At 44.9% G+C, this 16,073-nt stretch overlaps 1 protein-coding gene across 1 annotated transcript in view; it reads right to left on the reverse strand.

Moving 5' to 3' along the window:
- Positions 1–16,073, reverse strand: part of LOC138296102 (zinc finger protein 3 homolog) — a 1,150,345-nt gene that overhangs the window by 797,672 nt on the left and 336,600 nt on the right. Inside the window, exon 3 of the mRNA XM_069234957.1 lies at positions 3,186–3,287. Within this exon, the coding sequence (XP_069091058.1) occupies positions 3,186–3,287 (102 nt within the window). The remainder of the gene's footprint in view (positions 1–3,185; positions 3,288–16,073) is intronic.

Raw genomic sequence — 16,073 nt, forward strand, 5'->3', positions numbered from 1 at the left:
AGTGAATCACTAGTCAAGCAGCAATCACAGTCCTTGTCATGGTGAAATCACAAGCAAATCCCAAATTAGACAATGCTCAGCGCTCTGGTAGCTTGTTACAGAGCAGTCAGGCTCAACTCAGAGGCACGTATAAAGTATTTTGTGCAACACTTCAAATAGTAATAAAATAGAAACATTACACAAAAAGGATCCCACATTAAATGTGAAATACAGAGTAGATTTTAATAAATGAAACAAGACCAAGGCGGTAAAAATCCAATCTGTAGAACCGGTGATATGCAAATTTAAAGATTTAAGTGAAAAATAGCACCAAAAAGCCAAAAGCGCCACTCGCATCTATCTGGTTGTGTAAGACGGGTCACCAATTCAGACTGAGAGCAATGAAGCAAGGTTTGGATTGAGAGACCAGGTTGGTCCTGCTGAAAAGCTATCTTCTCAGGCCACAACATAGAGTTCCACTTGTAGTGGAGGGGCCACAAGGAGCAGGGAAGCACTGGAAACGGTTGTAGATGCAGCATGAAGAGCAGGCTAGCATTGTGTGTGGGCGTCACTATAACACGAAGATCCTGTTGCTGCGCCCAACGGTCAGGCTGGTGCTTCGCAATTGTGCTCTCCGCGAGGAAGTGACGCTGTAGCGGGAAGGGTCGTGCTGACAAAATTAGTTGTTGGCCGGTTGTGCGACTGAAAAGGTTTCGGCATCAATGGGACCTTTTGCAATTGTGAAGAGCCCAAAAAAACTTCAATTCAGTTTCTCTGAGGCCATACTAGGGGTCCAGGACCTGAGGAACACTACCTGATGTCAGGGGGTTGTGCAAGCTGGATGTGGGTGCTGGTTCAGATGGTTGTGAGCCTGTTATTTTCCTGTGGCTTTAAACAGGAGGCCAGCAGGCTAACCCTTGGAGTAACTCTGGGAGTCCCGGATTTAGGCGCAGATCCAGTCCCTCTGCCTTACACAGGAGGGCTGCAGGGTGGCAATCCAGCAAGGCAGCAGTCCAGCAAGGCAATATTCCAGCAGGGCAGCAGTCTAGCAGAGTGGCAGTCCTTTCAGCAGCACAGCAGTCCTTCTTCCTGGGAGAGTCTCCACAGGTCCAGAAAAGTTAGTGCCTAAAGTAAAATATTTATACCTGGTTCTTCCTTTGAAGTGGGAGAAGCTTATATGTCAACAGGCTTTCTGCCTTCCCTGTCCTGGGTCCACACTAACTACAGAGGATATGCAGCCTTTTAAGTGGAGGCAGGACACTGCCTAATCAAGTGTAAGCAGGGCTGTGCGCAGCTCTGTCCTCCCATCCTGCTAGTGATGGCCCATAAAAGCACACCTCAGCTCTCTACTGCCTGTGGCTGTCTAGGAGTAATACACAAAGCCCAACTGTCAACTAACCTAGTCATGTGACCCAGAGACAGGCTGCAGGCACCAAATGGCTAAGACTGGAAAATCCCAACTTGCTAAAAAAGGCATTTCAAAATTGTAATTCAAAATCAGACTTTATCACAAGGTAGGATTTTACATTACAGTTCCAAAGACACCAAACATAAAACAGGCCTTCCAGTAGTGAAAAGCTAATTTAAGAGTTTTTCCACCAGAACATTTAAAACTTAAAACTTAAAGGTACATGCCCCACTTTTTAAATATACTGGACCCTGCCCTCCGGGCTGTCCAGGGCCTACCTGGGGCTTAGAAGGGGGGGGATACTTATATATATATTAAAAAAGGAAGATTTGTCCCGCCAAAAGGCTTATTTTGGCAGGTCACAATGGCAGTTTAAAACTGCACAGACAGGTTGCAGTGGCAAGTCTGAGACATGTTTAAAGGGCTACTTAAGTGGGTGGCACATCAGTGCTGCAGTTCTAGTAGTAGCCTTTAATCTACAGGCCCTGGGCACACGTAGTACAACTTTACTAGGGACTTATAAGTAAATTGAATACGCCAAAATACCATGTTTTAAGAAGTAAGCACATGTACTTTGGCACCGGTTAGCAGTAGTAAAGTATGCAGAGTCCTAGGGCCAGCAAACATGAGGTCAGAAAAACTGGAGGAGGAAGGTGAAAGGCTTGGGGGAAGTCTAGCCTAAGGCTGACTGGTCTAACAGTTGCCATTTTGCTTCTTGCAATTTCTCCTTCTTTATTTCATAAAGGAACATAACCAGCAATTTCAAATTATGTATCCATTGTTTGCTCCTCCCATGTTAAATGTCTTCTGCTACCCACTCCTTGTAGCATGCACTAATGAGCGCCTCCAGAGTACAGCTTGATCCAAATGTATCTCTTTATGTTGCAGATAACTGCAAGTCTGAAGGACGTTTACAGAAACTTCATTGTGTTGTAGATTGTGAAAATTATTAATTGTTTTCATCTCTATTTACCTTAACTTGACTGGTTCTTTTCCTGGGAATCATGTTAAGGTGTAACAAAATATTAGAAATGTCTGATTTAAGCTAATGCACTGTAAAGGGGATTGAGTCCCTTTTTCCTTACTTAGCAGTAGATGCCTTTGAATCAGTATTTAGTGCAGAACTCCCTTTTCTGGTGCTTGCAACAGGTGCCTTATATTGTCTTTAAGGTGCATTACTGCAGAATCTTTATCCTGGCTTCTCCTTAAAACTTTCCAGTCTTTTCCCCAGCTTAGCAATGTATGGCATTCTCTTTATGGATAGAACTAATCTTGCTCAGGCGTATATGAACAAACTTTATCATAATTCATATTTGCTTTAATCATTTTGAATTGCCTTCATTACAGTGACTAATGCATTCATTTTTTGGCCACTGAATTTCAACCAAATGTTGATGATTTGAATTTGTAACATTGCAAATCTTTTCTTAAACCTTCATGGTTTTGAAACTGCTACCTTCTTTCTTCCTTGAGGAGCCAAATGTGGTCTATATTATTGAACTGTACTGATTATGATCCTCAGTCGGAACTAATGATTCATCTGAGTGAGTGCTGTGTGGACCTGTGTTTGCACCATAATTTGCATGGTGCAAAGCACTCCATCAACCTTTACAGTACTGGGTGGCATTGTTGAGCATGTAGTGCCATACTGCAATTACGTCTGGGCACTATCTGTCTATGTGCCTGTGTGTGGGGTGAGTGTATTTACATACCAGTCTGCCTCTGAGACTACTTTGAGCAATAGCATGAAGTATTGCAATCAGCTTTCAACAAATGTTTTTCAGAACTTCTCACTCACCTGGGGAGGGATCAGCACCATGTCTTTTCTCAGAGTCCACTTGAAAAATATCTTCCTTTTCTTTAGCTCTTAATGAAAAGACAGAGGCAGCAATACGAGGACCTGTTTTTCAGATGGAAAATAAGAGTGGAGTAAATTAACCCATAGGTAAAAAGTAAAAATCACTGGAATTTTTCCATGCATCAAACTGCAGTTTAAAAAAAAACACTGAATGCTTTAAAAGCAACATGTTCTAATAAGAAATGCAAGCAGTTAACATAGATTAACTGTACAATTTTAAATCCCTTGGTGGCAGAATGATACAATGTGCCTATAAAGCAGATTGAGAGAAATGAATGCCCATATTTTCCCATTTTTCAAAAAAATAAAATAATGCCAAGCACAAAATAGTAGACAGAAAATATCTGAAAAGTATTGGACAGAGAATTAGAGCAGTCCTTAATTTACCATCTGATAGACTTTTCATCATTGGTGTGGTCTCCCTTAACTTTTTGCCTCTGTTCCCCAGGTTGTTGATGTGGGCTGGACTCTGATTTTACTGTTTTTGTTACTCTGGGCCCTTTACCACTGCTAACCAGTGCTTAAGTGCAAGTGCTCCTTTACAAAATGTGTATGTAATTGGCTTATCCATGATTGGCATATTTGGTTTACTAGTAAGTCCCTAGTAAAGTGCACTAGAGGTGCCAGGGCCTGTAAATCAAATGCTACTAGAGGGCCTGCAGCACTGGTTGTGCCACCCACATGAGTAGCTCTGTAATCATGTCTCAGACCTGCCACTGCAGTGTCTGTGTGTGCAGTTTTAACTGTAAATTCGACTTGGCAAGTGTACCCACTTGCCAGGCCTAAACCTTCCCTTTTCGTACATATCAGACACCCCTAAGGTAGGCCCTAGGTAGCCCCAAGGGCAGGGTGCAGTGTATGGTTAAGGTAGGACCGATAGTAATGGGTTTTATATGTCCTGAAAATGAAATGTTGCTAAATTCGTTTTTCACTGTTGTAAGGCCTGTCCCTCTCATAGGTTAACATGGGGGCTACCTTTAAATCTGATTAAAGTGTAGATTCCGTTGGGGAACGGATGGACATGTAAAATACAACTTTTAGTAAAGTTGATCGTGTGTTTGAAAATGCTACTTTTAGAAAGTTAGCATTTTCTTGCTTATACCATTTCTGTGACTCTGCCTGTTTGGGGATTCCCTGTCTGGGTCAGTTTGACAGTTGGGCTGGTTGTACCTCACACTAGACAGTGACACAAAGTGAGCTGGGGTGTAGTCTGCATTTCCTGGGGAGCCATCTGTGCTAGGAGGGAGGGGAGGAGTGGTCACTCACACCTGAAAGGGCTGTGTCTGCCCTCACACAATGCAGTCTCCAGCACCCTGGCGAGTGTCTGGGGCCTGGCCTGGGCAAGGCAGGATTTCACATTCAAAAGAGACTTTACTTTGAATTAGGCCTACTTCAAAGGAGAAATTGGGTATAAGAACGGCACCCAAAACCACAGACTTTAGAAACACTTCTGGAAACAAGAGGAACCTCTCTGCCTGGAGAAGAGCTGAGAAGAAGAGCTGCCCTGCCTGTAACTGTGCTTTGTGGAGCTATCCTGCAGTTGCTGCTTCTGCCAGAGTAAGAGGGCAAAGACTGGACTTTGTGTGCCTTCCATCTTGAGAAAAAATCTCCAAGGGCTCGATTTAGAGCTTGCCTCCTGTTGTTTGAAGTCTCAGGGACAGCAAAGACTTCTCTTTGCCAGCACCTGGAGTCTCTGGAGAGACTCCTACTCTGCCCTGTGGTGCCCATCCAGTTCCTGGGACCCTGAAAGGAGAAGCTGGCAGCCTAAGAGGAAGAAATCCACGCACAGAGTGCCATGCGGGGAAAAGATCAATGCGACTCTGATCTGTGGCTGAAAAAATGACGCGCTGCCGGCTCTGCGGCTGAGAATCGACGCTCGCCGGAAAATGACGCGCAGCATTGCTGACGGAGGCTGGGAGATCGCATCCCATGCTGCGGGGTTTTCGGATCATCGTGTGGCTGGATTTCTGACGTGAACTATCATGTGTGGGCAAAAACAATGCAAGGCCTGTCTGGACCCGTGTGCGGACCGAATCGATGCATCGCTCTCCTGTGGAGAGAAAAACCGATGCACGTTGACTCAACAGAAGGGGGAAACGACGCACTTTCTCGCTCGTGAGTGATATCGATGCATCACAAGCCTTTTCTGACGCACACCCGCCCGTGCGGGGTTATTTTTGACGAGCACCAGGTACATTTTCATGCTAGCTGCGCTAGTGTGTGTTTAAAACTACTTAAAGACTCTTTTTGCATTTTTATTGGTAACTTGACTTGTGCATTGTGGATTTTTGTAGTTTTGGTCTTGTTTTGTTTAAATAAATATTTCCTATTGTTCTAAACCTGTGTTGTGTCATTTTGTAGTGTTTTCATTAAGTTACTGTGTGTGTTGGTACAAATACTTTACACCTAGCACTCTGAAGTTAAGCCTACTGCTCTGCCAAGCTACCAAGGGGGTAAGCAGGGGTTAGCTGAGGGTGACTAGAGTGAGGGTCCTTGTTTGAACAGGGGGTAACCTGACTGTCAACCAAAGACCCCATTTCTAACACCATCCAATCATTTTTGGAGGACTTTTTGGGCCAGATAGCAAAATATTTTTCAGAGGAGCTATTTTATATCCTTGGTAGTAAGGCTATGCTTGGTGCAAACACCTATTATCACTGTATCTTGCAAGCAGGTGGGGTTGTGGCTAGGTGTAATGCAATGGCAGCCACATTGTGAGTGAGCACCAGCTCTGCCAAATACCACGCATCAGGGGTTAGACTAACGCAATTCAGTGCTGGAGTCCGCATCACCACACTAAAATGCATTAATCAATCATCATAGAGCCCGTGGGAACACCCACAAGGAGTTACCCTAACTCAGCTGCATTAATAAAAAAGCAGCCTTCCAGCGCTAAAATTCTCTAAAAATGGCTTGCTCTGCAGGCTGTTGACTTTGAAAAATTAAAATGCATTGTCACACTCGTTCACAAATCAAAATTCATGACAAGGCTAGCGGCCTTTGTGTTTGAGTCACAGGTTACGGGCCAGTTCTCTCAGTGTAATGGGCAGACTTTGCCCATATGGTGAAGGTAAAATGTAAATAATAAACAACAGAAAGCTGCAGGATGGACTGCAGCACTTGATTCCGGGGCCCCCTTGCCTTATTGTTTTCCAGCTACAGGAAGGACCCCACTGGTGACCGCAGGTAGGAAGTGATCGGCCCAGTAGGCAGACACTGGCGGCAGCTTTGGCTTCTCCACTGGTGCAATGCTGTGCTGTGTGGGGGCCCAGGGGGTGCAAGGCTATAGCCTGTCTCCCCCGGGTGACTTTGCACAATGGAATGGACCACGGACAGGGGTAGGTGTGAAGAGGCTAAAGGGGCAGGATTTAGGGATCGGTTATATAGGTACGTTTTTAGGCAGGAAGGCACCCAGTGAGACGGTGCCAAGAGTCGGTTAAGGTTTGGTGACAGGTTTATTTTCATTCAGATAAAGTCAGGTAGTTTTCAGTGTCATAAGTCACCTCCACATAAAAGTGATGGAAGTTAGTGAGGAGATATGCAAAGCAATAAAGATTTTATGTGAAGCAGGCAGGGAGGATTTGTTGAAACTGGGTGTGCCAGGCAAGGGGTGGGTGGGTTTGGAGCAGCCTAAGAGGAGGGCGACGAGTGGAGTAGCAGCAGCAGTCGTTGCATGCTTGCCGGAAGCAAAGTGCTGAGCGAACAAAAGGTTAAATGTTTACCTGCCAAAACATGGGTGGTCGAGGGCCCCGATATTCAGGTGGAGGTAGCGAGTAGGTCTGTGGAACAAAATACCTTTTGGAAGGCACACAGTATGCTGCAGAGTGTGCAAGGTGACTCTCTCTATCGATGAAAAGGCGGGCTGTCGGGGGAGTGACTCGACGGAAGGGAGGAGCTCGTACTGTATAGCCAGGTTTAACGTCAGACCAAGCTCCTGTGACAACGAGGGGTGTGGCACCGTGCAATATCAAGGGGATTTCCAGCAAAGAGGCGTGCACATCACCAGTTAACCTCATTGAGTTAGTTGACTCAGATGACAGCAGGGAATGCATTACAGTGACTGCTGGCAAATTACATGCCAGCAATAAGACGCCACTGAAAAGAAGGCGTTTTATGGCTCATTAGAAAATGGATGTGGCAGGCGGTTTTGAGATAGGTCCCTCTTCTAAAAGAGAGGAATTGAACAATCCTGCTAGCTCAAGTACTGAATTTAATTTTGAAGAATAGAAGTATTAGAGTGTTGTAACAAAAATGAATCTTGGGCACAGCAAGTCCCAAGCAGTGGAACAAAAATTTTTACATAAGTTTGTAAATAATATCGAGGGCATTGAAATTCATAGAATTCTTAAGAAAAAATGGGAAAAGTCTTCAGAGGGTCACAAAATAGATACAAAAAATAATTTTCAATCAAAGCAACAGTCTGGGGTTTCAAAGTTTATCTATAAAACAAAGTTTTAGGTGCAGGAAGCGACAACTTGTCAAGTGATTTGAAGGAGAATTTACACAAAGAGACATACACTCAAATAAGAAAGGAAAGTAATATGAATATGAATATGGCAGGTCACTGGGTATGGGTGGAGAACACAAACATAGAGGTGGAGAATATAACAGTAAATAAAGTAGGCAGGGAGCTTGGCATGTCAGCGCATTCAGGTCAAGGCACCCTGATGAATAAGAACCCATTAAGAAGACTGGAGCACTCAGGGGAGACACAAGCAGAGCACGAAGCGGCTTGTACATGTTGGTCAGAGGAAAAAGGAAGATCGCTGGCAGATTTTCCTTCAGTGAGGGATTAAGGAAAGTGGATGGCAGCCATGCAATGGAAGTCGTATGATGGAGGTGTGGGGATAGTGAAAGACCGGGTATGAGTGGTAGTGGGTATCTGAATGAGGAGGAGGAAAATTTGGATTATGATACTGACAGTGAGGACCTTGAGGAGGGGGAATTGAGAGAATGGGAATACATGGAGCGACAGACTAAGATGGATAAGAATAAAGGGTTGGAGCAGAGTCTAAAAGGGCAACAAAGTGTTTTTAGGGTATTGCAGAAGTCTGGAGCGGACCTAGCAAATATGCAGGATGGAAGATAAAGGAACCTAAAGGCATGTGAAGAGGAGGAAATTAAAAGAAAGTCATCGCAGCTGCCAAAAGGTAGGGACTCATGGTGGTTGGTGTGAGGGAATTCTAAGAAAGGGATTGCATGCGCCAAAAGATCAACTGGAGTGGGGGATGAAGAGTTGTTTAAAGATTGTGGTACAGACGCACAAAGCACAGGGAACTGCGTTACTGAAAAACAAGAAAAAGTGAAGGGAAAAGAAGCAAAAAAGTTAATGTGTGATAAAGAAATAGCAAAGTGAAAAAGATAACATTCATGGTGTGCAGGATAACATGGAAGAGGACGGTAATAAGAATATACATAAGAGGCTATCATATTTGGGCATTGCCATTCCATTAGGCTCACACATCAGAAAAAACAAAGAACAGGATCTGGAAGCATGAGTTTGTCAATGTATTTAAAGTGCTCCATAGGGACATACAAGCAAAGGAAGGCTCTAAGGAAGAGGAGTAGGAGCTAGCCTAGAAGGTCAAGGGTCCCTAAACAATTGAAAATTGGACATCTGCATTTTTAATCTATGCAAATATTTATTGTGAGAGACATCAGGAAAGAGCTGTGGTAATCTTTAAATATATGGATAAAACATGAAAAGCACAAATGCATTTTGGGGGATATGCCTGGTTTAGCTACAATGAAGATTTCAGGGCCAGAGTTAGTTTAAATAATGATAAGCTATGGGAAGATGTGGACTCTGAACTATGGCTTCAATGGATGTCATCAATGCAGCCCTCAGTCACTGTCCATACGGCAAGTGGCTTACCTATAACTTACTGGTGTTTTCAGTATCGTCCCGCCCAAGCCGGGGCGGGATGGTATGGTAAAGGACAAACACCCCAGGCAACATCTGTTGGAACTTCAATAAAGAATTCTGTAACAGATAATTCTGCCGCTTTAAGCATGAATGCTCGCACTGTGGGTGAAAAAAATGCTCTCCCTCAATGTTTTGCAGCATCACAATTTGGAGGGAAGCAAGGTAGAATACAAAGGGGTAGAGGTCAACAATTTAAATTTACACAAAAAGGCTCATACCCCAATTAGACCCGAGATAATAATGCAGTGGCTAGGAGATTACCTAGACAGAGAGGCAGCATCCAAATTATTCTGGGCTTCAAATGTGGTTTTAAAATTGGTTATCACAGGCCAAGACAAAAAAGGTGGGTTGATAATCTCAAGTCAGCTAAAGAGTTACCTAAATATAGCACAGAAAAAGCTAAATTCAGAGTTCAGAGTTAAAGGCATGCAGGATTGCTGGCCCATTTTTGCAATGGCCATTAGATAATTTAATAGTTTGCCCTTTGGGCGCAGTGTCATGGCCAGAGGGACAATCTGTAAATGATTTTATTTTCCCAGTCAGATTTAGTGTATCTTATGCATCGGTGGATGATGCTTTTAAGATGGTACGAACAGCAGGAAGGGCAGCAGAGCTAGCTAGGGCGATATTCAATCAGCATTTAGACTTTTACCAATACATCCTGAACATGCAAGAATAATAATTTAGTTGAAAGCATCTAAATCAGACCAAATAGGGAGAGGAAAATAGATATGTTCAAACAAGAGTGGTGTAGAGGGCAGTCGTCCAGTTGATAAGTGGAGGAATTTCCAAAACAGATTAGCAAACAAGATAAAGGACATTTTTTGTCATGCAGATAGTAAAATACTTTCTATTGCAAATTTGTTAGCAGTATTAAGAATAGCCTTAAAAAAAATAGGCAAGGATCCCAGGCGTTATGGGACACATTCTTTTCGTACTGGAGCAGTCACTGAGGCAGTAAGATTGGGTTGGTCATGGTCCGATATAAAAAGAATTGGGACATGAAAATCAAACTGCTGTGAGAGATGCGTTAGGAAATAAACATGCTGTCATATCACTATTGATAATTTCTTTTTCCTTTCAACCTAGGTTGTGTACATGGTCCATTGTCAATTCAAAAGATTACTTAGATAGTTGGACATTCTTTAATAAAATGGGTAGATTTGTACGCATGAGGTGGTATGGAAAGGAAAGAGAGGGATGCAATGGGGAAGTCTACTGCTTATTTTAGCTGAACTCTGTTCTATTAGATGATGTCCAGATATGTTAGTTATTCATCAAGGTGAAAATGAATTAGTACAAATGCCCAGTTTAACTCTGACAAATCAAATGAAAGTGGGCTTACCTGTGATAAAAAATAACTGGGGGGGGACATGTTTAATATGGACAGAATTTCTACTCCCTAAACGGAAGGGAACAAAGAGTCATATGGCAATTGACAAAGCAAGAAGAAAGTTAAATAGAGTAATAAGGGTTTTTTGTTCCAATCTAGGTATCGCAGTAGTAGCTCACAAGAATATTAAAGACAGTGATGTGAGTATTTTTCGATCTGATGGTGTTCATCTAACAAAAATGGGGCAAGCTTATGATCTTTGGGAATTGAGGGAACTGCTTGAGAAATACTGGAATGAGAAACTCTGGTGTTCTAGCAAAATGTTATATGTGGAGAAATGCATCTAGAGCTTTTTGGTGGGGCAGGAAACTTCTTCGGTTTTCCTGGGTGGCAGGTTTTTTTTTGGGGGGGGGGGGGGCGGGGAGGGGGGGAAGAGTTGGTGGACAGCCTAGAGCTGGCTTATCCATTCCTTGGTTGGGGGGGGGGGGCAAAACACGGGCGGGGAAGACTAAACTATGTGACTTTGAACAACACTATAGCAGATAGATTGCTTGAGGATGCTTGATGGGGGGAGACGAGGGGGAAAGGGTGGAAGAGCATGTTTTTTTCTTGAACCAATGTTTGAGCAAATTGGGGAGTTTAAGGGTGGGAGAAACGGTTAGACATTTTAGGTTTTAGTGAGGTTGAATTAATTACAATGTTTGTATTCATGATTTATATACTACAATACCTGTCTTAATAAAGTGACCTTTTTTGCTATATAATAAAGGAGTGGTATGTGATTTATTGTGCGATGTGGGGACCCAGGGGGTGCAAGGCTATAGTTGGTCTCCTGGTGGTTGACTTTGCACAATTGAACGGGCCACAGACAGGGATAGGTGTACTACAATACCTGTCTTAATAAAGTGGCCTTTTTTGCTATATAATAAAGGAGTGATCTGTGGTTTATTGTGCAATGCCACATTCTCTTATAACTGCAAAACTATTGTCTGGAGATTGCAGGCACAGGCATCAGTAAGAGCTGCTCACAGGTCCTAGAAGTGTGTAGCTAGTTAAAAGTTTCTTCAAAATTCATTTCTAACTCGGAGCAGATGGTGAACAAGTGCTTCAGAACAGGTGAGCTATGTTTCATTTGAGAAGTCATTCACTACACCTCGCCTTCTGTTCCGAAAAAGAGGTTTCACTACAGGGAGCCCCTAACTTGGACAGCTCAGAGTGGTTCCACAAACTCTATGAAAATACTATTTTCATGAAAAACATCATTATTAAAGCATTTGACAAGATACACCATCTATTGTGGTTAAAACATAACATAAATTCCTTTTTGGCAAACAGCACAGCAGCAGCAATTGAAAAACTAAGAACTTGGAAGCCACCGCCTGAAGACATACCGCAAAGAAACATGTTTAAAGACAAACCAAACTGCAATGTCTGTTTGATACTAGCTAGGTGAAAAACATCCTAGGCCCATTTGTCAAAAATTTATGAAAAGCTGTGAATCAGGATGTTTCTTTTGACAAAAAACATTGAAAAGCAGTAGTTCATGTCTGTTGACATATGTACAATTCTGGTAACAACCAGGAATACTATCACATAACCCCTGACAAATGACACTCAGGCACACAATGAGAAAAAGATGTATGTATGAACGCAGGACATGCCTGACAGCAAACATGACATGACATCACCTCTCAGGTGATTTGGGGCATGGAAGTGCTTGCTCAATGAGAAACAGATTTAGTGTATGATCAGAAAGAGCACCATAGCACCAGTCGGGCGGGAAACAACACTAAGGGGCTGATATCAGGTTTGGCAGACGGAAACATCTGTCCTCCAAATTCCAGAAGAGGAGGTTGCCACGGTGCTAACGAACTCCCTGTCCGCCCCATTACAACTTTCCCACTGGGCTGATTAGCTGAAACCAAGATTTCTGCCAGTCAGCCCAGAGGGAAAGGTGTGGCAGCATTGCCATCGTCTCATATTAGAGCCGGCAGCAATGCTGCCGCATGCGGGGGCACCAGCAGCCTTGAAATGCACACTGTCTGCACAAGAGACAGTGTGCGTTTCAAGGGTGTTGGGCAGGGGGACCCCTAAACTGCCCAGGGGCCCCCCTGTGGCCCCCTGTGCTTTTTCTCTGCCAGCCTTTTCATGTCACACATAGCAATCTAAAACCTTGGCAGCTATGGAGAACCTAGCTGGGCCGGTACATCCAGCTACATATGGGCCGAGCTACCCAAACCAGATCACTGTAGCGGTCAACCGGTTATTGTCTGGGGCTCCCTGTCAGCTCAGCTGACCATAGCTGTGGGCCTAGCCTGACCGCACCGAGCTGGGATAGTGGCCTGTGGCGGCTGAGAAGGGCCTAAGCAGACAGAGTGCCACAAGAGACAACACTGCAGTGGTCTCCCTGCACAGGCCCTGAACAGAGGTGGAGCTGTCACTTACCCCATAGGACCAGGTAGGTGTTGGGATGAAACGCAGGGGGATATCTGACCTGGCTCAAGTGCTGGCTGCCCAGCGGTATACCAGGCCCCAGGAGCTTGATCCTCTTCTTTGTGCTGTGTGCCAGGACTCCTCCACCCTGTGGCACTAGACTGGGGCAACACCGAGGCACTAAGGCACTGCCCCACCCCGTTTGACTGCCAATACATGTGAGGGCAGAAGGGACCGCCCCGGTCAACGCCTGAGCAGATAACTGTGCCTGGCAGAGCCCTTTGCAACAATGGGGCACCTTAATCAGACTGGGGCGACCTCCCTCCCTTCTTGTGACTTCATACCTGGGGGACCGAGGCACAGCCCTTACTGATCCGGAAGATTGTTGACAGGCCTGGAGCCCCCTCCTTTCTGTCCCCACCCCATGCTCCTGACTAAACAGCGAGACGTCCCCCTCTGGCTGGCCACCTGAGCTAAGCGGGGACTGGTTGTGCCTCCCCAGCCACAATGCTGAGAGCCCTACTGTGGCTGGGGGCAAGGTGGGTCCTATCCATCACCTCCACCTTTTAAGAACGTGGACCACCGGTCATTACAGGCTGCAACATCTCCATGGTGGAAAACTGAAAAGTCTGTCCCCTATCCACCCCTTCAGCCATGAGAGACACTTCCCCCAATCCTTTTGCCCACTACATTAGGGACACACATGTCGCCAAGCATATTCAACTGCATCCTCTGCCAGCGTCAAAACTGACAATAGAAGCAAGATGCTCATTCTACAGGCAATACACTATAAGCTACAGACTACATTCTACGGGCTATTCTACAGACAACAGAAAATAGATGCAACACGTTCAGTATCGGAAAACAAAGTGGATATCATAGTTTTAGACCTTGGTCTTCTTCATGATGACCAATGGAACCTCAGAGCGGGTGCAGCAAAACAAATTTGCTCTCGAGGATCTACAGCTACAGTCTCAGGAACTCTCCAGACCAATGCATGACCAGCAGACGACATACACTTTGTAGAAGGGCATGTACAAGATGCTGAGGGACAATCCAGATGCAACAACATCTGAACTGTAGGCCTACCGGAGGGGGTGGAGGGTACAGACCCTGTATCGTTCATAGAGAATTGGCTATCAGCACCATGTCCTGTTCCCCTTCTTTGCAGCGTAGCAGGCCCAACAAATACCTGCCTGCCACACTCCACTGGGAACCCCCTCCCACTCAAATGGTAGCTAGGCTGCTGAACTTTTAAGGACCAACACGTAATCTTACGTGTAGCCAGAATACTGTGACGACTGACCCATGACAACACCCGTGTCATGCTCTTTCCAGATTACATGATCACAGTTCAGCGCGGTCATGCCTCCTTTCTAAGCATAAAGCACCAACTATGTGAGACTGGCTACAAATACTCATTATTGTTTCCTGACAAGTTAAAGATGGTAGACCAACACAAATATTTGTTCACAAAACCAGTGGACGCTTAGGACTGGATAGAACAGCACCAAACTGCACCTGTGAGGTCAGACGGAGACCACCGCCGGCTGCGCTGAGAGGGGACCAGAGGACGCAGCACATCTCACTCTGGTAAATCCCATCCCGTCGCTTCGTCAATGCAAAAATCACAACTAGAGAGACTGGCGACTCTATCTACCATGTCTTGCCACCGCAACCCAAACTACAACCAGCCGCCGAACAGCTTGGTAGACACTGCTTCTAACAAAGACTCCCCTAGCTCATGAACAAGCTCCCTTTCATTACTGCCATCAATCACAACTTAACCAGGTGGAGACATAATGTAGAATGATCATAGATACCTTTTGAGACTGTAGTGAACATATGTGCCCCACATGTTAGCACTCTTCTGCACCCCCACTCCACAGCAGACGACCCTATCTGCCACATGGATACTTGACTGTCGCCTCAACGCAGAGTATGCCCCTCCCTTGATAATGAAGCGCTTTCCCTGCTGCATGCCCAGCGCCTGCTGAATCTGCCGACCCCAAAGTTAGCACAGTCCTTAACTCTCTTCGAGGGGCTCCCACCTACATCCTGTGACCCCTGCACATCCATTCTAATACATGCCACAGGTGGTTCCTGCCGAAACTTGCATCTGGACACTCACCTCACTCGCTGTCACCACCTCTCTCAAGTCTGTAGTGGTTCACTTGTTCACATAGTTATGCTGCTGTTGTTGCCATTTTACAGGGGAAGCCAGATGTTACAACCACACAACCAACATGTCTTGCTGGACCACTTTGTGTGCTCAAAGGATATACACCTTGTCACACAGCAGGCGTAATACATTGGAAAAACCATATCAGATCATAACCCATTGCTACTAAACCTCACCTGGCAAGTACATACCTCCCCAACCACAATGGAGACTACAGCCCCCCACACTAGAAGATCAGGCTTCTCACAAGACTAACCATGAGTCTATTACTCACTATTTCATGGAGAACTGCAATACAGCATCCACCCAACTAGTTGAGTGGGACACTTTCAAGGTTGTAATATGCAATCAATGTATCCACTCTGTGCTTGGAGTCAGGACCACTCTGGTGCATGAGTTGTGTGCCGTGGTATGCAACCTGGATAGGCTTGAGCAAGATGCACTGCAGAATGATGCTACCAAACGGTCACTCCTCAGCACCAGGGAAAACACGAACAGTTTATGGAACCTTTGTTGACTAGATTATAATACACACCATGCTTAAATATATGCAGACGGAGACAAACCAGGTAGACTCCTTGCATGGTTGATTAAGCGGGACACTGCCAACGCCCATATAGCTATCCTCTGGCTTTCTTGGGACACATTGGGGTACTCCCAGAATGTGCTTCGTTTTGCTTTAGATCCAAGACCACCCACCTTCTATCCCAGATATCAGACTTCCTAAGTGAAGTATCCCTGCCCTACCAACCCCCAGATTGAAGCTTTCAATGGTCCTATAACAGAGCAGGAGATTTGCTATGCCATATGTGGATTTGCGTCATGAAAGAACCGGTGTGCAGATAGGCTATTGATTAAATTCTACAAAACATAATTTGATCTGTTGGCCCCAAAACTTGTTGACCTCTACGGAGTGGCATCAGAAACAGGAAACCTTCCCCATAAATGTGTGAA

Source organism: Pleurodeles waltl, chromosome 5, assembly GCF_031143425.1.
Source record: "Pleurodeles waltl isolate 20211129_DDA chromosome 5, aPleWal1.hap1.20221129, whole genome shotgun sequence".
In the NCBI taxonomy this organism is placed as follows: domain Eukaryota; kingdom Metazoa; phylum Chordata; class Amphibia; order Caudata; family Salamandridae; genus Pleurodeles; species Pleurodeles waltl.